The 27453-nt window shown below is 37.4% G+C and overlaps 1 protein-coding gene across 7 annotated transcripts in view; it reads left to right on the top strand.

Annotated features, from left to right (window-relative positions):
- Positions 1–27453, top strand: part of Rapgef2 (Rap guanine nucleotide exchange factor 2) — a 239606-nt gene that overhangs the window by 92413 nt on the left and 119740 nt on the right. For all 7 annotated transcript variants that reach the window (XM_090343182.1, XM_090343178.1, XM_090343183.1 and 4 more), the window contains exons 5-6: positions 24358–24433; positions 26713–26880. In XM_090343182.1, the coding sequence (XP_090199308.1) occupies positions 24358–24433; positions 26713–26880 (244 nt within the window). The remainder of the gene's footprint in view (positions 1–24357; positions 24434–26712; positions 26881–27453) is intronic.

The following is a 27453-nucleotide window of genomic DNA, read 5'->3' as shown; positions in this document are numbered from 1 at the left end:
TTAGGGTTACAGGTAAGAGCCACCAAGCACCCAGCTCAACAAATTTGTTTTAAATTTAGATCTTAGAACATATACTTTCCCTTGTAGAACTGTTTTTTAAGCTATATGTGTTCTTTGTAGAAAGCTCTACTGCTAGGAATTTTTTATTTATTTTTATTTTTTGTCAGTCATGGGGCTTGAACTTAAGGCCTTGGATGCTGTCCCTGAGTTATTTTAGCTCAAGCATAGTGCTCTATCACTTAGAGACACAGCTCTACTTCCAATGTTCTGGTGATTAATTGGAGATAAAAGTCTCATAGACTTTGCTGCCCAGAACCAAGATCCTCAGATCTCAACCTTCTAAATAACTAGGATTAATAGGTGTGAGCAACCGACACCCAGCCATTTAAGTGCTTTTTTTTTTTTTTACTGATATCAAATAATTCACAATTTAAACACTAAAATTGTGCTGTGGTCTTCTTAATAATCTCATTTTAAATTAGATCTGGCAGCTATAATGGGGACAAGTAGGGAAACAAGACATTTAACTAACCAATTTTGAGAGGCTGAAATACTATTCTCATTCTGCTTCATGTGGACAGCATTGAGCTACTTCAGTGAAAAGAATCAGAGGCCCAATTTGTGTGGCCAGGGCTACATGGGTAACATTTAATTGTTACAATGTCTTGCTAGTTTTTAAGTAATGAAAGGGTAAAACAGTGGATGAGTGATTTTGTCATTTGTGGAAAGGAGTAAAGGCAGATTTAAGAGTTCCATATTTCATACAAAGTACTATAGGATTAAAAAATTGTGTTCTTGAAAGTACAGACTGGCTACAGATCATATAATGTCTTACTGGAGATGGAGCATGGCCTTTTAAACAGTGAATTATTGTAGAGGGTGGCTAGGTAAAGGTGTCTAAGTAGAATGGAGTTTAGATAGTTGTATGTTAGGTAAGATTTACATTCAAGCATTAGTAAAATTACATTTAGTGTGAGGATGAGCATGGAAGGGAAGACAGAATCTTGAAGGATTGGGGAAAACCCTGCAGGTCTTGAAAACTACCCTCATTGAGTTTTATAAAGAATACACAGATTCTACATACTTTTCCTTCCACCATGGGAAGTTAAATAAATTGAATTATTCAAAGTTGTTTGTTTAAAAGAGGAAATCTATGACTTAAAAAATGGATTAGCTAGGGGGTCGGGAGTTTGGCCTAGTGGTAGAGTGCTTGCCTAGCATGCATGAAGACCCGGGTTTGATTCCTTGGTACCACATATATAGCAAAAAGCCGGAAATGGTGCTGAGGCTCAAGTGGTAGAGTGCTAGCATTGAGAAAGTCCAAGGACAGTGCTCAGGCCCTGAGTCCAAGCCCAGGACTGGCAAAAAAAAAAAAAAAGAATTAGCTGGACACTAATGACTCAGACCTATAATCCTAGCTACTGAAAAGAGAGTGAAATCTGAGGATGGTGGTTCAAAGCCAGCTCTGGCAGACAAACCCAAGAGACCTTCATGTACAATTAACTAGCAAAAAACTGGAATAGGTAGAAGTGTGGCTTATGGGACAGAGTAACTGGCGTACTTAGTGTGAGGCCCACTACCAGAGGGGAGAAAATTATATTTTGAATTGCTTAATTATGATTGTTACAGAATTAGTTGGCTGTTAATGACAGTCAGGTAGGATTTTAAAAATACTAAAATTTGATTTATATATGTGAACATACATGCATAACTGAACATGTAGTAGCATTAAAGGATGTGTGTGTGTGTGTGTGTGTGTGTGTGTGTGTGTGTGTGTATCTGTCCTCTAGTACTTGACTACTTTGCCCTCATTGTCTTCTGGTTACTTATGGCATCCATCACAGAAATGGTTCTCAAATGACTGACCTGAATTGTACTTACAGAATATCCTACTTCAAAGGTTAAGTTTTAGCAGACAGTTATCAAGAGTTAGGGCAAAAGGTAGTAGGCAGTGGAGGTCCTGGAAGCTCATTAGAAGTCTTCAGACATTTGGACCTTCACATCTTGTTCTTGGCCAAGAGATTGTCACCCCCATCAGGCAGCCCTCTGGGTCACTTGCCAATCACCTCTCTTCCCACAGCCTAGAAGGTATTGGTTGAACCTTTCTCCCTAAGAAGCTGAAACCTAACATATGTGGGTGGAATCAGTCAGGAGACGCTGCTTGCTGCATCCATTTTAGGGTCTTTGGGGTGAGATTTTCTCTCTCCTACCACTTTCAGTGCATTGGTAGTCAAGAATACCAACCAGATCCCTATGGAGAAAGACTGCAATGATTAGTCTTCCATGGACAGGTGTATGGGTCTGGGCAGGACAGAAGTGTCTGAACTATGTCTTTCTGGCAGTCCTGGTAATGGAGTGATTAATGTTTGGACAGTGTGGTGTGTTGTGACTACAGGCAAATTAACTCATTTGTATAGTAAAGATGAGCATAATTATGTTCATGTCTGAATGGGTTTCTGGTGTAGTGGGATGAAGCACTTAGCACAGGCCTGGTTACAGAAAGCTCTCTGTATGCAGTACTCATGTCACTGTCACATTGTTCATATGTTCATTCTGCTTGGATTGATTGGGTATCTGCCAAGCAGGTAAGGATGCCTAGGCCCTGTGCCATTTACTTGTTTTACTTCTTCCCAGTAATACTGGGTAGGTGGTAAAGGTCTTTACCTCCAACTTGCAGAGAAGGAAATTGAGGGCTCAGACAAAGGAAGTGAATTGCTAACATCATGCAGGAGACATTGTGAAATTAGCTTGAATTTGAAGTAAAAGAATAGCAGCTGATATTTGGTTATTTAAAATCGGATAGGGAAGTGGGGGAGAACAAGATGAGGGGCAGGGGTGGAGGGAGGGAAATGGGGACCAAGACATGAGAAAGGGAATCAATGTCTGTGAAGTAATGCACCTTTTATCTGGTGAATATAATGTAACCCTTCTATTAATTACAATAAAAATATATGTAAATAAATAAATAAAAGACTCATAAAATTGAAAAAAAAAAAGAACAGCAGCCAAAGCCATATATATATATATACCATAAGGACCTCTGAAGGTACAGATGAGGACAGAGATCACTGGACCTGCAGCATTGGTGTGTGGGTATGTGTTTATGGGCTGGGTAGCCAGGCAGCTGGCATTGACACAGGTTGAAGTTAGAGGTTTCTCACTGCAGGTAAGTGTGAAATCTGTGGTAAAGGCCTATAGAAACCACAATCCACTCATGGCATGTGGGCATAACCCTTTTGGCTAGCCCATGCACAAGCTGCTAGGGATCCTGAAAATGCTGAAGATATGTAGCATCTAGAAACAGCTACCAGCTACCTGTGCATTCTCCACTGTTATGGTTGCCTCATGGTTGTCATGACTGGCCAAGAGCAGGCCCAAGCCAGCTTCTTTGGGTACTCAGCTAATGATGGAGGATTGTTTCCTCCCAGCAGAGGTCAGGCTAAGACTGACACCCAGACAAAACTGCCCTTCAAAGAAAAGACCCCACTCCTGCCCCTAGGGACCCCTGTCTTCCACAAGGCCACTGTGATCTCTGTGGCCTTTACTTTGAAAACCTTAAAGCTCTGGGCAGCCATGTGCGGTTGCAGCAATTGGCTGTGATGGAGTGGTATGCCAGCCACTCACTCATCGAGTGGTTTAAGCACTGGCTTAGAAGGTGGAGGAGTACTGCAGCAAGAGCCCCTTCCAAGAAGTTTTGCCAGCACAGGTCCTAAGCTGTGACAGTAATAGGCGGCCATCCCATGGATCTGGCCCTCAGGGGCCTCTGAGGTTAGTGAGAGACCCTAACAACTAGCACATGCAACAGAATGTCAACAGATCCGAGGATGGACAACCTCACCCCTCAGATGCCACTGCAGCTGGAGAAGGAGAGGAAACCAATGAGCTTGATCAGAAGTGAGAAGGTGTACAGTACCCCAGGTTGAGCTCACTCCTTCCCTGTACCTTCCTCTAAGATATCACTAGATGAGTGTGTGGTCATTTATACTTAACTGCAGGTTCTGTGAAATGGAATTCCAGAACCACTCTGGAGTGGCTGCCTCAAACTGTCCAAACCTCAAACTGGTGTCTCTTGTGGGCAGACACCCTTCCCCAAATCTGGGAACTCTGGGGCCACAGGGTGTCTTACTTCAGTTTTCGCCCATCTGGTTGGTCCAAGATAATAGTCATGCCGCTGTAGGCGGCCAGTCTGCTCACTGAGAATAACAGCGTTTCCTCCTGTCTAGCATCTAGGCAGGGCTTTATGGGTCATCCAAAGACACTCATTCTGTTTAGTTCTGAATAATTCTCTCCCTCCCTCCCTCTCTCTCTCCTTCCCTTCCTCCCCCCTTTTCTTACACACGCGCGAGCACACACACACACACACACACACACACACGAGAGCATATTCAGTGTACCTCCTGAGACCTGGATCTGCTCTGGTCCCCAAGTTCCTGATGCTCCTCCTCACTGCTATTAGCTTTGAGCTCACTCAAGTTCCTGTTGGCTGCTCCTCAAGGTAGCAGTCTCTTTCAAGTCAAGGAGTCTTGAGGGCTTCAGAGCCAGGAGGATAGAGTGAGGACCCTGCCTCCCCTCTCTCTTTTCACTGTTGCTTTCCCTAAACCTTTCACTTTTTAAAAGAGACATTTTTTTGTAGAGAATAAATGGAGATATTCTTATATTTTGCAATCCTGACCCTGGGTGTTCCAGCACCCATATACATTAGGAGAATTATGCCAAAAGGATCATTAAAGTGAAGATTAAAGTACCAGAGTGAGCTTGTATTGTTAACACTGCCCTTGGTTGGTACAGCTCCTTAGGAGTTTCATTAGCTTGATACTTGAACTAGTGTTAAGTACCCTCCTCTATGGATTGGCCCTGTGCTGTTCATCTGTGTTACGCTGTGCTCCTGCTTCTAGTTCATGTATTCATCCCTTGAGCATTATTGAGTTAGCACATTCATCTTGGTGCTTGCTTTGGGTACAGTGCTAAACTAAACAAAAAGAAGCTGAGCAATACCAATGATTCCAGAAGGAAAGCATTGCTCCTGTGCTGCAAGTAGACTTAATAAATAGAGCAGACAGGAACCTGTGTGTAGCTAACAAAAAAGGAAAAGATGTAATAGATAATGTAGCTACCTGGATGTAGTTTCCTGGGAAAGTAAGAATCGGTACAAGAAAATTTGATCTTGTCAAGAAATCTCATTTGAAGAGGATCATGAAAATAGGAGTGGCCAAGAGCTATAAAGCTAAGGGTTGTTGTTTTATTTAGAAGATATGTGTTTGTAGATGATATTGAAGATGGTCCAGGAGAAAGGGGTAAAAAGAGGGAACAGGAAAAAACAGAGGTAGGTGTGGAAGCCGGTAGAAAGAAATGGGGAGGGAGAGAGAAAATACACTTTTTTTTTTTTTGGCCAGTCCTGGGGACTGAACTTCGGGCCTGAGCATGGTCTTTGGGCTTTCCTCAAGGCTATTGCTCTATTGCTTGAGCCACATCACCATTTCCAGCTTTTTCTATGTATGTGGTACTGAGGAATCGAACCTGGGTCTTTGTGCATTCTAGACAAGCACTGTATCACTAGAGCAAACTCCCTGGCCTGAAAGTACACATTTTTTTGAAAGAGTAGAAAGGTTTCACATTGTTTAGTAGCTTAAAACAAGAGGCATACATACAGCTGGTAGATTTGAGAGTTTGTTGGGGTGGGTATTTAGAAGTTTGAAAAGAGATTGTGAAGGAAGCACCTATTTGCTATTTATGGTCACAGATGTATGTGTTGTATTTTTTTTTTCTTCTTCTTGTAACCACTTAAATCTGTGTAGGGTCAGTCACAGGGAAGAGGAAGAAGGTGGGTGGTTGGGGTTAGTGAGGTGTGGGGTGTGTGGGAAACATCTGTAGCTTGTGACTTTTCCTTAAGTTCTCCTCACCTCTGGGTTCCCTGTCTAGAACACGATAGTTACCTTCAAATCTACTTGGTCTCCATTTTTTTTTTCTCTTCTCTCTGATGGCCCTGACAAACAATTTTCCACTGGTGCTCAAAATTTTTGTCTCCATTTTGACGTTTTCTTTCCTGACCTTTTTAAAAATTTTTTTTCTAAAAGAGCAAATATCACTCCAGAGTTGGAAATGATAGTATCAAAGGCTGAAGGTATGGCTCCGTGGTTGAACTTTTTCCCAGCATGCCTGAAGTCCTGGGTTCTATTCCCAGCATTACAAAACAAGGAAGTAAGCAAGCAAAACAAAACCAAAAGTCCTTGATGGTATCTATCAAATCAGATACCTTTTGCCACAGCTACTGCTTTTTTCATATATACTTGCTATATTACTAAAATAGTTCCCATGTCATTCCTCTGCTACCAGAAGAAAAAGGTCAGCAGTCTTCCTTAAATGTCTTCCTACTGCCAAACAAAACTAAGATTACTTAGTGAGTATAGGACAGAAATATGTATTCCACCTTTCTTCTCCTTCTACAATCAGCTATATGAAATCAATGACTGTGATCTGAGCACAACTGTGCACATGGAAACCATGTGGAAAAGCTCACTTTGCTGTTCCTTTTGGGATTTACCATTCCATATCCACACTAAACTGTAAGGTTTTCCAGGGTACAAGCTCTGTTACTCTTTTTTGCTTCCCCCAAGTCTAACACATAATAATCACTTAAAAAATACTTGCTGGGGACTGGGAGTTTGGCCTAGTGGTAGAGTGCTTGCCTAGCATGCACGAAGACCCAGGTTGTTTCCTCAGTACCACATACATAGAAAAAAGCTGGAAGTGGTGCTGTGGCTCTAGTGGTAGAGCACTAGCCTTGAGAAAGCCCAAGACAGTGTTCAGGCCCTGAGTTCAAGCCCCAGGACTGGCCAAAAAAACAACAAAAAAATACTTGCTAGAATGCTGTTGCTTTAGGATTCTATTTTTAACACATTTCTTTTGAAAAATCACTTCAAAAATGTTCAATAATATTAAGATAAAATGTAAGGAAAAACTTTTCTGTGATTTAGGATTGTTTTAATTGTAACTTGATATGTCATGTGCAGTTATACCTGTTTTCAAACTACAATGGCATAACAATAACAGCAAATTCTACTAAAAGCAGAAGAAAACAAAAGGTAACAAAAATTAACTTCTATCTTCAATAATTTAATGGATCTACAGGATTTGTTTAATGTTTGATTAATGCAGGATAAAAATGGAAATGCAAGTAATGGAAAAGCTTTGGGAAACTCACAGGAAGTTTATGGTTTGCCCTGTGCAGATGGAGGAAAAAGCAAATGGTCCCTTACTGGCTATCCATTTTTTCACCTTGTTAATTATGGCTAGTTTTGGTTGCATAAACACAACAGTAGCTAACTTAATTTTCCACAAAATAAGTCTAGGGTAGTCAGTCTAGAGTGATGGTGGTGGTACTAGAAAGAGATGAAGGACTAGTCTTCTCTATTTGAGCTCAAACTCAGCTTCCTATATATGCATGACACAAAGTCACCAAGCTTCAGCTGCCATGTTTGCACTGGAACCTGGAAGTAAGAGGAAAGGAAGAACCAGAACATTCCCCTTTCCATCTAAGTCAGATGCCTTGAAGCAACATTTTCTATTTATAGGTCCTTGTTCAGAGTAGAGGCATCTAGCCACTTCAGGCCACCCAGGATCCTGGTACATGGATTCTCTTCTGCAGGATCATGTTCCCAGATTTTAAAAGTGTATTTAAAAATAGGCATCTGTGGAGAAAGAATAATGGACATTGAAATAGGCAACACGCACTCTCTGTACATCTACTCTTAAGGTTTCTATCTCCTTCTGTGGTTTGTAATTGTCTTTTCTTCTAGGTCATCCTTCTCCGTGGTCCCTGGTCACCTCCCTGCCATCTTATCTATACTCCCTTAGGTCTTACATCATCTGTAATTCCTATTTGTCGTACCTTAAGGTCTGACTCAAGTTCTGATAATCCCGAGGCACATGTAAGGCAAAATAATATGCTAAGGGTTTTAAGAAAATGCTTGGAGAGCATCCCAAATAAGGCAAAGTAAGATAGACAAATGTGAATATGGCTAGTCGAAAGCTGAGTTGTTGATAAGAGACCGAAATTGCTGTAACTCATGTGACTTTATCCTCCTTTAAATTAGAAACAAGACTCATCATTTACACAATAAACAAGGCAAGTAAAGTATGTACATAGAGGAGAGTAATATATATTATATTGTTTGAGTGCTTCTGCTTTAGTCTGAAATGTGTTTGTCCTGGAAAGCTCACATAATTTTCAGCATTGTCTAGACTACTTTTTCCTCTTAGAAATCATGTACATATATGAGGCACAGAGTGAAACTGTTCCCTGGAGAAGAGAGTTGAAGAGCAGGGTCAAGTTGGGAATTAGGTTGCTATAACTACAGCATCGTAGATGTGTACTGTACATATAAATATGGGCTTTTATGGACTTTGGCATACTGGCACTGATAGTATCTTAACAAAAGTAAGTATTCCTAAAAGGAAGGACTTTTAAGCTTTTGTATGTATGGCTAATGTCAGATTATCTGTCACCTGAGGCATAAAGTCAGAGAATTGTCATTGGTAGTCTTAGATATACATAGGAGATAATTCACCCCGGAATGCTTGGATTTTTTTCTTACAGAGAATTTTTTTTTACTATACTTCATAAGGGTTTAAAATCTGACATGGATGCCAGTGAAATGCTACATTGTTTTTCTCAGTTAAGATCCTGAAGTTTTTGGTGTTATTACAAAGGAATTTACAACTCTTATTTATGGCACAGTTATTTTCAGATGTGGGATAGAAGGATGGCAAGTTGCTCTTTACCTGTATGTCTTAAAATATGTTTACCTGTGTGTCTTAAAATATGTTTATGTCAATTACATTTTATGTAAGTATAGATTTCTGTATTGGGGAGAGAATAGCAGCAACAACAAAAATAAGTAATGTAAAAAGAATAAGTGATATATAAATCAACTACTGTGAATTTGGACTGTTTTTATTGAAATAAACATTTATAATTATAGTTATGTAATTATAGTTGCATTTATAATTATAGATACAAAATCAACTATCTTGTGAATTTGGACTGTTTTTATTAAAATAAACATTTATAATTAATAGTTATTTAGTCCTGGGACAGTATACATCTTTTGTAATGAATAGAATTCCACATATATTTTAAAGGTAAAATTGTATTTGAATGTTAACAAAATGACTATAGTATATGTAAAACTTAATTGTGTGGGGGGTACCAATCTAGGCTTATACTCTGGGCCTGGAGCTTTTGTGCTTAAGGTTAATACTCTACCACCTGAGCCATATCTCTAGTACTGGTGTGTTTTTAAGTGGAGATAGAGTCTCATAGACTTCCCTGTCCATGCTGGCAATCTTCTCTCTCCTGAGTAGTTAAGATAACTGTTGTGAGCCACCAGCACCTAGCTTAACTTTTTAATACACTGTAAATTACTTAAAGCAGTAGTTGAAATAATAGCTTATGTATGTAAATCAATACTTTTTATGTAAGAATTTAAATACTAAGTATTACTACTGATTAATATTTTGAATTTGTTATAGTTCAGCTAGTTCAAAATATTAACTGTTCTTAGGTATTTCTTTACTAACACACAACCATGACCTTTTTTTTTTTGCAATTAAATATAAAATAGAATTTCTGGGGCTGGGAGCTTGGCCTAGTGGTAGAGTGCTTGCCTAGCATGCACAAAGACCGGGGTTCAATTCCATATGCATGTAAAAATGCCAGAAGTGGTGCTATGGCTTAAGTGGCAGAGTGCAGCCTTGAAGAAAAAGCCCAAGGACAGTGCTCAGGCCCTGTCAAGTCCCAGAAGTGGCAAACAAAGCAAAACAAAAATAGAATTTCTGATATTGAATGTTCATTGAATTGTAGAGCTATCTTGAGTATTCAATGACCTTTAAAAAATTATTCATTAATTTTTTTTGAGTCAGATATTCCAGGAAAACGTTTTATCTTTTTAAATGATGACTTATGTTGTTTGTATTTTAATAGATGTAAATAGCATGTTGATGTGTTGAAATACCTTTGCTGTAGTTCTTATTTTTAGATAATTTAAAAAATAGAATTTGGAACTATATGCCCAGGGCTCACAGCTGTAATCTTAGCTACCTAAGTAGCTGAGGCCTGAGGAACCCAATTCAAAGCCATCTTGGGCAAGAAAGTCCATGAGACTCTTTATCTTCAGTAAACTACTTAGAAAAAGTTAGAAGTGGTACTGTGGCTCAAGTGATAAGAGTGCTAGCCTTGAGCAAAATTGGCCTCAGGGACAGCTGCCAGGCCCCAGGACTCATCCCCAAGATGGGCAGAAAAAGGGGGAAAAAGGAATTTAATAATTTTAGCTCTTCCATTTTTGCCTGAGTTTCATTTTTACTTAAGTTTTCTGAGTGGCATGAGGTACATATTAAAGTTTCCCATTTTTGTACCTGAATAATCAGTACTTCTGACAGTTCATTGAAAAAATTATTTGTTCATTGGATTGCCTCCACACATTTGTTAAATCAATAATCTAATTATAATACTTATAATTACTTAGAGAAATATTTGACTATAAAATTATTTTTTTTCTGGAACCTTTTCTTATTTATCTGTAAATTTTTTCCCCCCCTAGTTTTGGGGCTTGAACTAAGGGTCTGGGCACTTTGTTCTGTCAATTCTTAAACTAATACTGTACTGTTCTAATTTGTGTAGCTTCCCAGTAACCTTTGGACGTGCATGCTATAATATATACATATTGTAATCCAAACTTTTATTTTTAAATAATCAGCTTATCAACATTAAGAATGCTTGTTAGAGCTGGATGTGGTGGCTCACACTTGTAATCCTAGCTACTCAGGAGACTGAGATCTGAAGACCGTGGTTCAAGCCAGCCTAGGCACAAAAAGTCCATGAGACTATTATCTCCAATTAACCACCAGAAAACTGGAAGTGGAGCTGTGGCTCAAGGGGTAGGGCAGTAGCCTTGAGCTGAAGAGCTCAGGGACAGCACTAGGCCCAGAGTTCAAGTCCCATTACTGACAAAAAGAATTCTTGTTAGGGAATAGGAGCAGAACTGAAGTGGTAAAGCACCTGCCTAGCAAGTACAGGAATCTTAAGCACCAGTATTACCACCAAAAGAATAAAGAGGCTGTTTTGTAGGATTTTATTGGTGTTACATTGACTAGCACTGTATATCCATTTGGGAAACATTACCACCTTAAAATTTTTGAGATTTCTAAACCATAAACATGGTATATCTCTTTACTTAGGACTTTTCCAATCTCCTTACTTATGACTTTTTTAATTAAAGAATTTATTAACATTGATTTTTACATCATATTTCAAATGATGTAAAACATTTAACAAATAAATATTAACAAACAAGTATTTAACAAATAAGTATTCAAGAAGGGAATCTATATACAGCCACTGGCACTTAGCTTTTAGAACATAATTGAAATTAGGCTGAGGGTTTATATGTCATAGATGCATATTAATCTATGTATTAAACCATTATGTCTATAGAGTCACAAGTTTTTATGTCTGTGTAGTTGTGTTTATATTTCCAATACCATTTCCATAGCATTGGATGCATGAATAATGAGTCCTTGCTCTTATAGTGTTTGGATCTAATAGCCACATATTAAGGATACCATGTGCCCTTTGTTCCTTTGGTCTTGACTTGTCTCACTCAACATGATTTGCTCTAGATTCATCCACTGCAGATGCCATTATTTTCTTGTCTGTTGGCTATGTAGAATTCCATTGTGTCATTGTGTGTGTGTGTGTGTGTGTGTGTGTGTGTGTGTATGTGTATGTGTATATATACATATATATATATATATCACATTTTTTGTATCCATTCATCTGCAGTAGGGCATCTGGATTATTTCCATCGCCTGGGTATTGTAAATAGTGCAGAGATGAACATAGCTGAGCAGGTGTCCTTATCATATCCTGGGTTATGATGTTCAGGATAGATGACCAGGAGTGAGATGGCGGGATCATAGGGAAGGTCTATTTTCAGTTCTTTAAGAAACTTCCACACTGCTTTCCAGAGTGGCTGAACTTCTTACTTATGACTTTTAAGATGCTGAAGTGTATGTATGTGTATAGGTTATACATAGCCTTCATTAATTATATTGCCAAGCTTTTTGTGTGTGTATCAGTTTAGGGCACTGTCTTTGAGCTTCTTTTGCTGAAGGCTAGTGCTTTACCACCTGAGCCACAGCTTCACTTGTGTGTATGTTTTTTTAGTAATTTACTGGAGGAAATTATCTCACAGACTTTCCTGCCAAGATTGTCTTTGAGCCATGATCCTCAGATCTCATCCTCCTGAGTAGCTAGGATTATGGATGTGAGTCACTGGTGTCTGGCTTCCCAACTATATATATATATATATTTTTTTTGGTAAAAGAATTTTAGCTTTTCATTCTGTAAGAGCAACTAAAACATATTGGACATTATCATCTGCATAACTTTTTAGAACCGATAAAAGTTTTGGGGTGGGTCTTGTCTTATAACAACAGGTGTTATAAGACAGAAGAACTATCGTTTTGAAATGTCTTCTGAAGCATGCTAGATTGAGGAAGATGGTGGCTGATTTTGATGCCACACATGAGATCATTTAAAATAATTCAGATATGTAGTTAGTTGCCTCTCAAGTAATTTAGTTTCTTACTGTTGGGGAGCCAGTCTTAACCATTCATTAATTCATCTTAATGTATTCTCCGCTATATAGAATTATTCATTTCTTATCAATGCCATTGTTTATTTTGCTCCTTTAGTGAGTTGTGTAAACACTGAGTCTTTTGTAGATAAAATATTGAAACTAAGCTTCCTTCTGTGTTCAACCCTCAACTAGCCAGTTTTGCTTCTTGAAATAGTGGACATTTCATGGAAGTAGGTGTCTTCATGGTGAAGGGAAAATCTGTAATGGGCCATAACTTTTACACACACTGATCAGCTGCCATCTGTGTACAAAGCACTGTGATCAGCAGACCTGTTGGTGCCACTGTGTAGACAGATAGGAGCAGATCAGTTTAGCTGAGCTGTCCTCTAGCACTTTGGTCACGAGGACTTAAATGCTACCAAAGTGTAGTCATCTCATTGTCCCTTTGCCAGTTTAGGTTGTGGCTAGAGAGAAAAACTGCTCTCTTTTCACTCCAATACAGCTGAGGTAAGAACCTCCTTTTTTCTCTTGAAGGGGAAAAGCAAGAGCAAACAGTCTCTTTCTACTTTTCCTGTACTGTGTGGATTTAAATTTACGCTTATCTGCTACAGTAATCCCCCCCCCCCCCCGCAGGCAAAGTATACAACTCAGCATCTTTTTGGTGGAGAGCTACTAACTAGTTCTCAGCACAGCTTTAGTAAATTTAAATAACAAGAATTGCATTGCTAGCTCATCTAAGCATTTGACCTTGAGGACTCAGAGCCGACATTGCAGATTTCCCTCGACTCAGAGTAGAAGAAGAATTAATAGAAATTGATAAAAGAGGGTCTGTCAGAGGGCTGCTGAGGTCATGAGGCTGGTATGCGGAAAGAGTGCCCTTATAACATACGCAACACATAATGCAGCTTGGAGAGGTGGGTGGGTCAGCAGAGCAGGAAATGAGCCGTCAGAAGGAATGTTGGCTGTGCACGAGAGCTACCAGCCCTAGAAGCTGCATGGGCTCCCTGGGAGAAAACACACAGGGAAATGGAAGGGCTTGGAGCTGCGGAGAAAACAGCTCCTATAGAAGGTGGCGGCACTCTTGCACTCTTGCTGTTGCTTCAAAGATACTGAAGATAGAGCAGGTTAGCAGCTTAAGCTTATTTTTATGAAATTAAAATGTTAGTAGTGTCAATACAAATGTTTAACATTTGTCTGTCAGTTACATAGGCAGCAAACTACTGAGGAATGAGCAGGGTGGTGGGAGGTACACGGAGGAGGCTTGTAATATTTGTGTGTTCTGTTTTTTTTTTTTTTTAAAGTAAAGGTCAAATATAAGTTTCTTTATGTAATGTCCAGGAATATGTACATGGTGATATTGTTGGAGTTTTTCCAATTGACCCATGGAAGACATTTGGTGGTTCTTTAAATGTGTGTCAGTTTTCCACATCCTTCTGGAAGATTAGCAGGTTAAAGTCTTATTTTTTAGAAAATGTAATGCATACATATACATATATTATGTATGGGTTTGTTTTCTAAATAGCTGTTAAATTTTAGCAGTTGTTACAGTGAGTGAAAATATTTTTACATGTGTTTTTGTGACAAGTCTTTCAGTCTACTTCATCCTTCTATTAAGATTTAACCTGTATATTCTACTGATTTTGAAAATAAAACTTAGGGTTCTTGCTATTGTTACTTAGAAAAAAAAGTCCTAACATAACTGTTACTGTGCCATCTTAAAGACAGTGGTATGTACATTCCTTTTTGTACATCACCAACAAACAGGTTGATTTGATTTTGATTTAAGAAGACTAAAATTAGTAACTGTCATTTTCTAGAAATGAAGGTATGGAAATGATAACTTGTAGAACCACATTTTTAACAAATCATCTGGATTGCCTATCCCAGTATAATCTCAGTGACTGCTGTGAAGGCGTTTACTGCCTATAGCCTGAGGTGAATACATTTACATTCCGATAACTGAGAAACTGCATTCCTCCTAGCAGTTCTGACAAGCAGTTCTGAAGCAAAAGGAGAATGGTGAGGCCCATACAAAGGGCAGGATTAGAGACACTGAGCCTTCTATACCAGGCCCTGCCTCTCATAGAAAATACACTGCTAGAAGTGTTCTTGACTTAACTTGGGTGGGAAAAATGTGATCACTGAAATTTAGAACTGATTGGCTTTAAGTACCCTGTCCACTGTCTTACTTCCTGTGGGAATTTACAAAATAAGGTAAATTATCAGTGTTGAAACTGAAGGAAAGTATAGCAGGCTATTACAGTTTTTTTTCTTTTTTATAATATAGGGTGAACAATTAGTAAAAGATTTTTATTAAGTTTTTTACAAAGATTTGTACCGATAATTTATTTTCCTTAATTTTAGTTTTAAGAACTGGGATACTTGTAGTTCTTGATTTTTAAATTGTTCTGTACAAATATTTGTTGGACTGCTTTCGGAGCAGTGTTTCCCTGCAGTTCTGCTAAAGGGAGCACAAGCAAACATTAGGAATAATGTACTTGTGATTTAAAAAAATTGTTTTTTAAATATGGCATAAACTACTAGATTAACAGATGAGATCCTATATGAACAATGAATTATCATCTTGTGGGTAAGGTTGTAAGGATGTTCTGTAATTGCACAGAGACTACTAATGAAAAGTTAAGCTGTGTAGTGTGTGAACAGAATAATGTAGAAGGACTGAAAATAGACAGTACTGATTGCATTTCCATGTTGTGTGGAACAGTAAGTATATCAGTAGTCATAAAAACATACATGCCAGACTTTATCCTCTTCACCATTTCTCTACTAACTTGCCATCCTTTTGTTAAAGGTAAGTGTCCACTACAGGAGGAGCTAGTAGATTTAAAAATGATTGGGTCAAGTTTGAAATACTTGTTACCTGCCTTTGTAGCTTTTGAAGGACAGCTATTTACAAGTATGTTTCTGTATACTTGTCTATATGGATATATCACTGTCTATTCTACACACACACACACACACACACACACAGTGAATAAAATTACTTAGATCACTTTAAAAGTATTTTAATTTGGAGATAAAAAAATAAATTCTCACTGGGTTTGTAATCCTAGCTACTCGGGAGGCTGGGATCTGAGGATCCCGGTTCAAAGCCAACCTGGACACTAAAAACTGTGAGACTCTCCAATTAACCCCTAGAAAAATGGAAGTGGTGCTGTGACTCAAGGCTGAGGATGGTAGCCTTGAGCTGAAGAGCTCAGGGACCAGCGCCCAGGCCCAGAGTCCAAGCCCCATGACTGACACTCCCCACCCCCAAAAAATTCTCTTTGAAAATCAAGGAGTCACAGACATTTAAATACCTTTGTTTATCTTACTATATCTGGTATTTGAGTGCCATTTCAAAGAAGCAGATATCCATCTAGTTCAGGCAATAGCTGCCTGAAGATACGTTGGACATTGGATAACTTCACAGTTCTTCATGGATGCTGTTTTTGAATTGAGTTTGAATTGCTTTCTGTTTTATAAATGATGATTTGTCTTGTTTAATTCATTAGTTAGTAAGTGAGCCTAGCCATTGAGAATATATCACAGTGGGAAGAATTCACTTCTTTCACCTTTAATTGCATTATAATGTTTGTGTTCTGAACGTCTGCAAAATATAAACTGTTTAAGAATTGGGACGTATCTTAAGGTACTATGTTATCTCTCATCTCTTTTGCTGTCCCTTGGTTATCTCAAATTGTTACAGTATCTAACTTTGTTACCTGATATATTGGATATATTTGTATTTGGTTATTTGAAATTGGATAGGCAAGGGGGGGAAACAAGATGAGGGGTGGGGGTGGGGAGGAGGGAAATAGGGACCAAGACATGTGAAAGGGTATCAATGTATGGGAAATAATGCACCATCTATCTGGCAAGTATCATGTATCCCTTCTGTTAATTACAATAAAAAATATATGAAAAAAAAGAATTGGGACGTATCTTGTGAGATTTTTGTAAACTCTGCATTTGATGCTGTTGTTGATGTTGGTATAATTGATTCTGTATATTATATATGTGAAGTGAACATTTTTAAAAGGAAGCTAACAAAATACAATGAAATAACATGAGAGAGATAAGGAACCTTATATATTTGACCACTGAAGTTAATGATGGGTTAAAGAAATGTTTATAGTTGATTCTTCAGAGCACTCATTTAAAATATCTGCCTTAAGGCTGGGCATGGTGTCTCACACTTATAATTCTAGGTACTCAGGAGGCTGAGATCTGATGATCACGGTTCAAAGCCTTCCTGGGCACTGAAGTCTGTGAGACTCTTATCTCCAATTAACCACCAGAAAACAGGAAGTGGGACTGTGGCTCAAGGGGTAGGCTGTAGCCTTGAGCTGAAGAGCTCAGGGAAAATGCCTAGGCCCGGAGTTCAAGTCCCCCAACTGATCCCCTCCCCCCCAAAAAAGTAAAATATCTATCTTGTTTGTTTACCTTATTGTCTCTTTCTACTTCTTTTACTCATGACCTTTGTCACATCACTGCTGAATGCTCAAACAAGCTTATTTCTGGGTTTATTAGTGGCATAGTCTAGTCATCCAACTTAAACTTTTAACTTCATTGTTTGTTCAATTTACAGTTACTACTTTTAGTTCAGTTTTTTTGTGTGTGAAAAAACCCCAAAACCATAATGCAAGTATCTTCTTGATAGTTTCTCTGATGAAATTTGTTTGTTTTATTGTGATATAAATATATTGGGAATGCCACTTAAACCCTTTATAAATGTAAAATTACCTGTGAATCTGTGAACCAGTGACATTTGTTACATTCCTACTTTTACGCGCCTAATAACATTGTGTGTTTCTAAGACTTTTCTGAAACACCAAACAGAATTTGACCATGAAGCTCTTTGCCACCCCCAAAACTGGGTAACTTCTCACCTTCTTTATACATTTGCCTTTTCTGCGCACTTCACGTAAGTGGTAGCATAAGCTAAATACTTTGGTGATTGGCTTTGTAGCCTTAGTGTATAGTGTAGGGGGGGGTCATCTATATTATAGTCCAAGCTATATTATGTAGATCTTCACTCATTTTTCTTATAATCTATTTCTTGTGTTTCTTATTTATACACTTGTGGTTATTGTGAATGATATTGTAGCAGTGAATATTGATGAATGGATATGTGAATATCTGCTTTTCGGGAGTTGGAGAAGGAATTGCTAGATAGTTCTGAGTTTAACTTTTTGAATGGTGTAGCCATTCAAACATATCAAAAAAATACACCCTTCAAACATATAAAAAAAATACACCCTATCAACAAAGTACATATTTACAGATCTCCACAGCCCATTTCTCTTCTTTCTTTAAATTATAGCCATCTTGATTAGTTGTTTTTCATATTTAATTTCAAGCATGAAATGGGATGTTGTGCTACTTTCAGCATTTTACATCTTAGACACTTGTGTTCTTCTTTAGATAATATCTGTTTTCATGTTCGTGCACGTGTGTGTGTGTGTGTGTGTGTGTGTGTGTGTGTGTGTGTGTTTTGCTGGAGATTGAACCTTTGGCTTCCTGCATTCTGGGTAACCATTCTACTGTTGTGCTTACACCCTCCACCCCTATCCCTGATCTCCTTTACCAATTTCTTGTTTTGCTCATTTATTTTTTGAGGCAGGGTCTAGCCAAGACTGGCCTTGAACCCTCAATTGTCTGCCTCTATTTCTGAATGCTGAGATTATAGGCACACATCATAAGCTCGGTGCCCTTTGACATTTTTAAGTTGGATTAGCTTTTTGTTGTTCAGTTTAGGAATTCTGTATATATTCCTGGTGTGATTTACCATCATTTTCTTCTAGCTTAGAGATTGTCAGGTACTTGGTATAGTTTTTGGTGCTATCCAGTTTGTCCAGTTTTTTTCTTTTGCTGTCTATTCTTCTACTGTGTAGGAATCCATTGTCACATTCAGTGTCACAAAGATTTATTCCTGTCTTTTTGCTGGGAGTTTCATGGTTTGGGTTCTTACATTGAGGTTCCTGATCCCTTTTGACTAATCTTTGTATAAGGGAGATGTCCAGCTTCATCCTTCTTTAAGGAGAAGTTCAGGCATCTTGACACCATTTGTGCAAGAGGCTGTGGAAGGATAGTCTAGAATGGTGCCTTTATTATTAGCAATCAGTTTATCATAGGTTCATAGGTGTATTTCTGAACTTTCAACTGAATGTCTACCCTGGTGCTAATACCATAGTGCTTTGATTGTTGTAGTTTTATAGTAAGTTTGGAAACCAAGAAATGAAACCATGATTTTCTTCTTTTTCAAGACTAGTTTGGCTAATTAAAGCTCTATGAATTCCATATGAACTTGTTGATCTGGCTTTTCTGTTTCTGTTTAAAAAAGTGTTGGTGTTTTGATAGGATTGTATTGATACTTAAGTGACACTGGGTAGTCTGTTATGAGATTTACTAACAATAAAGAAAGGTGTAGGGCCGGGAGTTTGGCCTGGTGGTTAAAGTGCTTGCCTAGCATGCATGAAGACCCGGGTTCGATTCCTCGGTACCACATACATAGATAAAAGCCAGAAGTGGTGCTGAGGCTTAAGTGGTAGAGCTCTAGCCTTGAGAAAGTCCAAGGACAGTGCGCAGGCCCTAAGCTCAAGCCCAGGACTGGCAAAAAAAAAAAAAAAGAAAGGTGTATTTGAAATGACTAGTAATTGTTCATTGGTGACAGTAGCACCAATGATTTGTCCACATATAGTCACATTTGGAGCAGAAGAATATAGTCAAATGTTTTGGAGTAAACTTGCTTATTTTGATTTTTCTTAAAACCCTCAAGGATTGGAGGTGTATTTTTTTTAAGCTACCCAAGATATTGTTTAATTATATAAGTTCTGAATTTTTTTAACAATTGTTTTTAGAAATTTAAGTGATACCAATTTTCAGCTGCTGTTAATAAAATGGAATGAAATGTTATTTTCTTTCTTTTTTTTTTTCTTTTTTGTTTTGTTTTTTTGGTTTTTTTTTGGCCAGTCCTGGGCTTGAGCTCAGGGCCTGAGCACTGTCCTTGGACTTTCTCAAGGTAGAGCTCTACCACTTGAGCCTCAGCACCACTTCTGGCTTTTTCTAGGTATGTGGTACTGAGGAATCGAACCAGGGTCTTTGTGCGTGCTAGGCAAGCACTCTACCACTAGGCAAAACTCCTGGCCTCTTTCTTTCTTTCTTTCTTTCTTTCTTTCTTTCTTTCTTTCTTTCTTTCTTTCTTTCTTTCTTTCTTTCTTTCCTTCCTTCCTTCCTTCCTTCCTTCCTTCCTTCCTTCCTTCCTTCCTTCCTTCCTTCCTTCCTTCCTTTTCTCTCTCTCTCTCTCTCTCTCTCTCTCTGTCTCTCTCTCTGTCTCTCTCTGTCTCTCTCTGTCTTTCTTTTTTTTCTCTTCTTTTCTCCCCTTCCCCCTCATTTTTCGTGCTAGTCCCCAGGCTTGAACTCAGGGCCTAGGTACTACCCTTGGGCTTTCTCAAGGCTACCACTTGAGCCATAGCTCTACTTCTGGATTTTTCTGTGTATGTAGTACCAGAGAACTGAACCTAGGTCTTTGTGTAAACACCCTATTATTAGATCAAACTCCCAGCTCAAGTTTTGTTCTTGATTTCTACATTAGGAGATTTATTGTTACCATTTAATTATTGTATAAGTAGCAGTTTGCTCTGCTCTTGCCTTTGAAAGCTTGTAGTTTTCATTTGTGGTGTGTGTGGGGGGGTTGTTACTGGGGCTTGAACTCAGGGACCCTTTCTCTTTTCTTTTTCTTTTCCTTCCTTTCTTTCTTTCTTTCTTTCTTTCTTTCTTTCTTTCTTTCTTTCTTTCTTTCTTTCTTTCTTTCTTTCTTTCTTTCTTTCTTTTTTTTGTTGGTTACGGGATTGAACTTTGGGTCTGAGTGCTGTCCCTAAGGTTTTCAGTTCAAGGCCACCACCCTACCCCCTGAACCACAGCACTACTTCCAGTTTCCTGATATTAATTGGAGATAAGAGTCTCATGTACTTTGGTGCTTGGGCTGGCTTTGAAAGGCGTTCCTCAGATCTCAGCCTAAGTAGCTAGAATGAGAAGAATGAGCCACCATGCCCAGCACTTTTGGAGGGGGGAGGCGATGGTTGTGGGACTTGAACTCTGGGCCTGGGTGCTGTCTCTGAGCTCTTCAACTCAAGGCTATCCTCTACTACTTGAGCGCTACTTGGTTTTCTGGTGGTTAACTGGAGATAGGAGTCTCAGGGACTTTAGTGCCCGGGCTGGCTTTGAACCACAGTCCTCAGATCTCAGCCTCCTGAGTAGCTAGGATTACAGACATGAGCCACCAGCACCCAGCTCAGGGACACATATTCTTACTTGGCTCTTTTTGCTCAAGGCTGACATTCTACCGCTTGAGCTACATCTTCATGGCTTTTTTGCTGGCTAGAGATACTTGTCTCAGACTTTTCTCCCAGGCTGACTTTGAACTTCCATCCTCAGATTTCAGCCTCTTGAATCTCAGCTAGGTTTCTAGTCTTGAACCAACAGCCTCCAGTTTATTTGTAACTTTTGACTGAGAGATAGGAATCTGTTATTTACTAAAATATTTATCACTTCAAATAGATTATTTCATGTACACATGAGATTCTCTTCTGCTTTTCCTCCATTACCTACCTAGAACTTTATGAAATGTCTGAACATTATTCTTGCTAGTTTTATTTTGCGGTTTACTATGAGTGTGTGTAAATTCCATTTGCAAATCTGAATCTTTTTGTTTTATTCCTTCCTATTTAAATCACCTAAAATATCAAATAGGATTGATCCTTGGGCACCTTTTTCTCCTTTGACTGTCTGACCTTTAAAATGTCAAGAATTACACTCATTTCCTTACTCATGTAACTGTAACTAGCCTCTTTGTATACCTTTATAATAAAAATCAATAAAAATAAAGAATATATTGCCATCAAAAATAATAACCTACTTACTTTTCAGTTTATTTTCAGTTATTATATACAATGGGGTAAAAGATTTTTTTAAACAATACATAACTTTTAAATAACTTAGTTCATGCATTTATACTTTCAAAGAACTAATAGAAACAAAGTACTGTGGACTTCATGGGTTTCTAGCTGATACTTTCTTGCTTATTAGTCTGTCCCTTTATACCTTACAGATCTTGATTTATAAGCTGACTCTAAGTCATCTCTGCTTAGAACCCTTACACCTGACTGTATATTCAGCCAACACTCTGCCTCCTCTGAGACTGCTCTTTCTAGGTTTCTGCCTGTGTTTGAAAGATTTTTGTCTCATTAACATGTATTGTGAGTGCATGTGCTATCCCTACTCAGTGTGTTCAAGAAATGAGTCCAACTGACTGACAAGACAGGCTGCATTTTCCTTTGTGCTCTTGTGATGATCTGTACAAGTTTGAGAGGCCTTCATGGCCACAAAATCTGCTTCTCCTATAGCTTCCTTCCAAAAATATACTCAAGGGAATATTTTTTATAACTCATCTTAGGAAATGTAAATTTTTCAGACTCAGTGTAACAGTGTTAATGTAGTACAAAGCATAAATTACTAAGTTCAGTTGAATAATGATTATTGGTAGGAGGAATTATGGGAGTTAGTACATTAGTTAATCATAAAAGAAAAGTATCATATAGTTTATGTATGTTGTTAAAATTTGTTATTTAGTTGTTAAAATCATGAACACTGTCTTAGAACATATTTTAAGTGTTGATCAAGTATAGGATCATTGTATACATACCGGTATTTTTATTTTTTGAATTATATTCCTTGTTGAACTGTCTAGGTATTTAATTAAAGTAGGATAGGAGACTTAGTCTCCCGGTTGTGTGTGTGTTTCAGTACTTATGATTAAATCAGGATCTTACACATCTTAAACATACTCTACATCATCGAAATGTACCTCATTCCCAGTGTATAGTTTTAGATTTTAGTGTTCCTTTATTTGATAATAAACCTTCAGTGTACGTTATACATTTCAAATGGATTTTGAGAGTATGAAATTTATTGTACATTACAAACACATCGAGACTGCTTTTAAATTTGTTAATTATCATTACAAGCTTCACTCTATAAAAAAACTCTAGCTAAGTAGACCCAGAAATAAATGTTCATACATATATATACATATGTACACACATACACACACACACACACACACACATACACACACACACGTATGAGCAAGCTGAAAAGTATATTAAAAAGTTCAGATCATGGGCTGGATTGTGGCTCAATTGGCAGAACACCTTCCCAACAAGCACAGAACTCTTTTTTTGTTGTTGTTTCTTTTTATTTTATTTTTTATTGTCAGGGTAATGTATAGAGGGGTTACAGTTACATTCACCAGGTAGTAGGTGTATTACTTCTCATATTTTTGTCCCCATTTCGTCCCCCCACCCCCTTCCAATAAGCATAAAACTCTTGAGCCCTAACCTCAGCATTGCCAAAAGTTCAGATCATTTTATTGTACAAGAAAGAATGCGAGCAAGAAGATGGATTTATTTTGCCTTTCTTGGTGGATTTTTTTAAACTTCATATGTATCTTTTTCTATGCTAATTATGCATGTTTGAATGTATATATGTATTTTAAATGGACTTGTAAAATATGTTATGCGTAAGTCTGGTTTTGCTATTCATAGAAATAATTTTGAAGTGTGAAAAGATTTAATGATGATCTAACATAAACTGATAAGTTTTATAAATGAATAAAGGTTAGCACATAAGTGGTCAAGATGGGTTGCTAGAGATCACAATTGGTAGAACAAGAGATTGTTGGCTTTCCTGTTTTCTTTCTCTTACATGCCTCCTCTTTCTAAATTTTTAAAAAACTATTGCTTGGTCCTAGTCTGTAAAACACTGTTTACTATCACATGACAGTGGAGTTATAAGAGGGGGTATGAATTTCCATAGAAGGCCCTCAAACTAAATACTGAACTTGGGAAAATGGTTCTCCATTAAAATAGTGAATTAATGCCTTAGAAGATTGTTTTAAAAGATAACTAAAATAGTTACTAAAATTTTTTCATGAAACAGTGGTATAATACATAATATCAATTCATCAAAAAACTTCTTTTTTTTTTTTTCATTTCTTTTTCCTGCAAATCTGTTATGCTGCTTTCCTGGTAGGAAAGGAGATCTTGGGAGTAGTGAATGAAATAAGGAATAATGAGTTAAGGAATAATCATTGGAACAGGAAAAGGAAGAGAACTTCAAAGTTGGAGATCTTTTTCTTAAAATATGTTAAGTAAATTGATTTGAAAATTTAGAAAAAAATGAATATTTTTAAGGCAAAATACATACATTTAACCTAAGCAAGTTAATTTAGAAAAACAAATTATTTAACTCTTGTACTTTTTTGGATCATTTTAATAGTTTTCAATTGAAGCATTTTGCATTTTTGGAATATTCTGGAACTTACCTGAGGATTTAAACAACCCAATAGAAAACAATTGTACATTTATTTGAATTAGTAAGGGAAAGAGAACGACAAAAGGAAAAGAGAACGACTTACATGATTAATTTTAAAAACATGTCAAAATCCTCCAGAAAAACACATGACTGAAACAAAAGAATTTGATTACTTCTATACTACCCTGTGTTAAAATGACTAAAGGTACTTCTTTCTGTTCATGGTATACTGTTTGCAATTGTAGTTACTTTTTTTTTTTTTATCTGAAGGGTTGGCTTATTTCTTAAGTTTCTAGAATGTCCTTAGCTGAGGTTTTTTTTTTTCCCCTCTCTTCTTTTTTAGTTTTGGCAAACGTTCTGCTGGAAGCTTCAGGCGTGGTTGTGAATGCATTGTTTTAGAGCCTTCTGAAATGATTGTGGTAAGAATATTTTATGAGAACCTTTCCTTCCTAAAAAAGTTTTATGAAATAATACTTCCACAGACTATTTATCATTATATATATTTATAACATTAGATTTTTAAAAATAAATTTTACTATGAATTTTAGTTTATACTTAAAATTGTTTACAGGACTCAACTAAATATAACAGGTGGAAAAGGGACAATTTGGATAGTGTGAACTTTGTAATTTAATCTGTATTAATGCATTTAATTGATTTTTGGAAAAGATTTTTAATTGCAAGGGTTTTAACTCTGAGTGTTGATTGGAATGAATGACTTACTTTATAAAATAAATCAAGTGGTGAAATATAAGGAACAATTAACATGAGAAAAATCACTTGAGTTTCTTTAATGATTGTAAGAAAGTAAAGTGACTACTGTGTTAAAGTTTTAACATCTTTGTTTTCAGTTGTGTGACTTAAAATATAAATTAAAAGACATTATATAAAATGTTAAAATAGATAAACAGTAAGTTTTAGTAAAATAGTCCTGTCATATTTCCTCCTTTCTGTGTAATAATTGTTTTTAAGGGAGGACAGTAGATATCCTTTAAAACAAAGCAAGCTGATACCTGTAATCTAGATACTCTGGGGGCTGAGATCTGAAGGTGGCAATTAAAAGCCAGCACAGACTATAAAGTCTGTGAGACGCTTATTTCCAATTAACTACCAAAAAGCTAGATGTGGAGCTATCTAGTTCAAGTGGTATAGCATGAGCCTTGAGCAAAATGTTTAGGGACTGCAACCAGGCCCTAAGTTCAAGCCCTAGTGCCAGCACAGAAAGAAAAAGGAAAGTCAGTAATAAAAGCAATATGAGATGGGAAGGGGGTCCCTGCTAAGACATTCAGTTGTTATTGGTACCCTGTCCCTCCATCTAGCATCCTATGTGTGAAGGAAAACCCCACAACTAATGATGGCCTAAACAAGTTGAAGATAGAAGCTTTTGAACTTACATTTGATAAGTGTTTGGTCAGCAACTTGGAGTCCATTTTATAAGAAGATTTGGGTTTTCCTTATTATGTAGTTAGGAGAAGAATTCTGTCAGCAGTTAAGAACTTCCTCATCAAAGCTGGTAAAAACTTTTGGCCAAATTTCACAAAATTTACTTTTAACTGAAAGTAAGTGATAAGTAAAGATTTACAAGGGGGAAGTATGGGTAGAAGAACAGAATTTTCTAGTGATGGGGATTGTAAAGCACATTGTTTCCTTGAGTCTTGTCCTTAGTGATTTTTTTTTTTTTCTTTTTAAAGTTCTCTGGAGGATTTTTTTTTTGGGGGGGTGGGTCATGGAGCTTGAACTCAGCCTGGGCACTGTCCCTGAGCTCTTCAACTCAAGGCCACCACCTTACCCCTGGGCCTGGGCACTGTCCCTGAGCTCTTCAGCTCAAGGCTACTGCCCTACCCTTGAACCAAGCCCCACTTCCCATTTTCTAGAGGTTAACTGAAGATAAGAGTCACAGGTCCTTTTGTGCCTGGGCTGGCTTTGAACCTTGATCCCCAGATCTCAGCCTCCTGTGTAGCTAGATTATAGGCGTGAGCCATTGCGCCCAGCTCTAGAAGATTTTTGATCTTTGAAATTGCTTGAGTCTCTCAATAAATGCACCAGTCTTGAAGAGCAAATATACATCTGTCTGAGCAGTCACCTTTGTTATGTGTTCTTACAGTAACAATGAGTGACCAGGCATGACTTTTGTTCCCTGCTAATCTATTCATCAGACTTTCCAAAATGCTTAAAATGAGACATTGCTTCCTTAAACAACAATATTTATAGAAAGAAGAAACTGAAATCACATAATAAAAGGAGGAAGAGAAGCTCTCACTCCTTGGCATGGCTCTGTGGCATTACTGGTTGACTTGTGAGCAGATTTGGGGGTATTTTTTACAGACTTACACACACCCAGCTTTTTTATAAAAGCAGTTGCTTTTATAATATGTGATAATATATCCTGTGTGATCTTTCCCTAATAAATCAGTACAATGACTATGGAACATATCCTTCTCTTTGAAGTAACAGGAAATTCAAGAGTAACTTGTATTGTCATAAGTTGAACTGAAAATGCTTCTTCACAAAAGAAAAGTGACCGAAAGCCAGTTAGTTTCATAGAAGTTCAAACACACTTAAAAGGATGCCTCCATAATTTTTCTACAAATGTCTATGCAAAATGAATGAATAGAGCTCTCTAAGTTTCTTTTTTGTATCTAATATTGGAATGAATGTTACCTTCGGAGATATGACATGTTCGGGGGTTGTATTTCAGGTGGACTATATGGATGAAAATGAAGAATACTTTCAGAGGCAAGCCTCCCACCGACAGTCCCGAAGAAGATTTAGAAAGATCAACCAGAAAGGTGAACGACAAACAATTATTGATACAGTGGATCCTTACCCTGTGGGCAAACCGCCTTTGCCTAGGGGTTATCACACGGTAAGTTGCACAATAAAAATGCATTTTTATTTGTCTTCAGTGTTTGTGAAAATATACTTTTGTTTTCCATTTTTGAGAAGTAATTTTCTGATTCAAAAAATTCAATTTTTTTTTCTGGAAATACAATTGATTGAAAGTGTGTCTACAGGTTCACAAAGCATGAGAATACTTTGTGACCAGTTCATTCACATTGACAGTTACATGACAAGCATGTAACATTTTAGTTCTCTATCATTCCTTGTATTATGTGATACAACATTATAGCTACTGTGTAGCCCCTTCCTTACAACTGGTTTTTATTTTAAAAGGAGATATATAAAAATTAGGTATTATTTCCACAAATTTTAATATTATCTGTGCTTTTTTTGTTTTTTTAAAGAAGTCTCAATGTGAAAACACTTGAAATATCTCTGATAGGTTTGAAAATCTTTTAAAATGTCTTGGCCTACTTGACTATCCTTTATTTCTTATTATTATATAAGTAAACTGCTTTATTTATGTTTGAGAAAACCAAGACTCATGAGAGCTTTAGAGTCAGTTTTTTCTCCTGTCTTATTTATAATAAGATAGAAG

The sequence above is a fragment of the Megascapheus bottae genome, chromosome 13, assembly GCF_031878675.1.
Source record: "Megascapheus bottae isolate mThoBot1 chromosome 13, mThoBot2.hap1, whole genome shotgun sequence".
Classification (NCBI taxonomy): Eukaryota; Metazoa; Chordata; class Mammalia; order Rodentia; family Geomyidae; genus Megascapheus; species Megascapheus bottae.
Note: the sequence above shows the minus strand (reverse complement) of the source record. Positions and strands in the feature narration are given on the sequence as shown.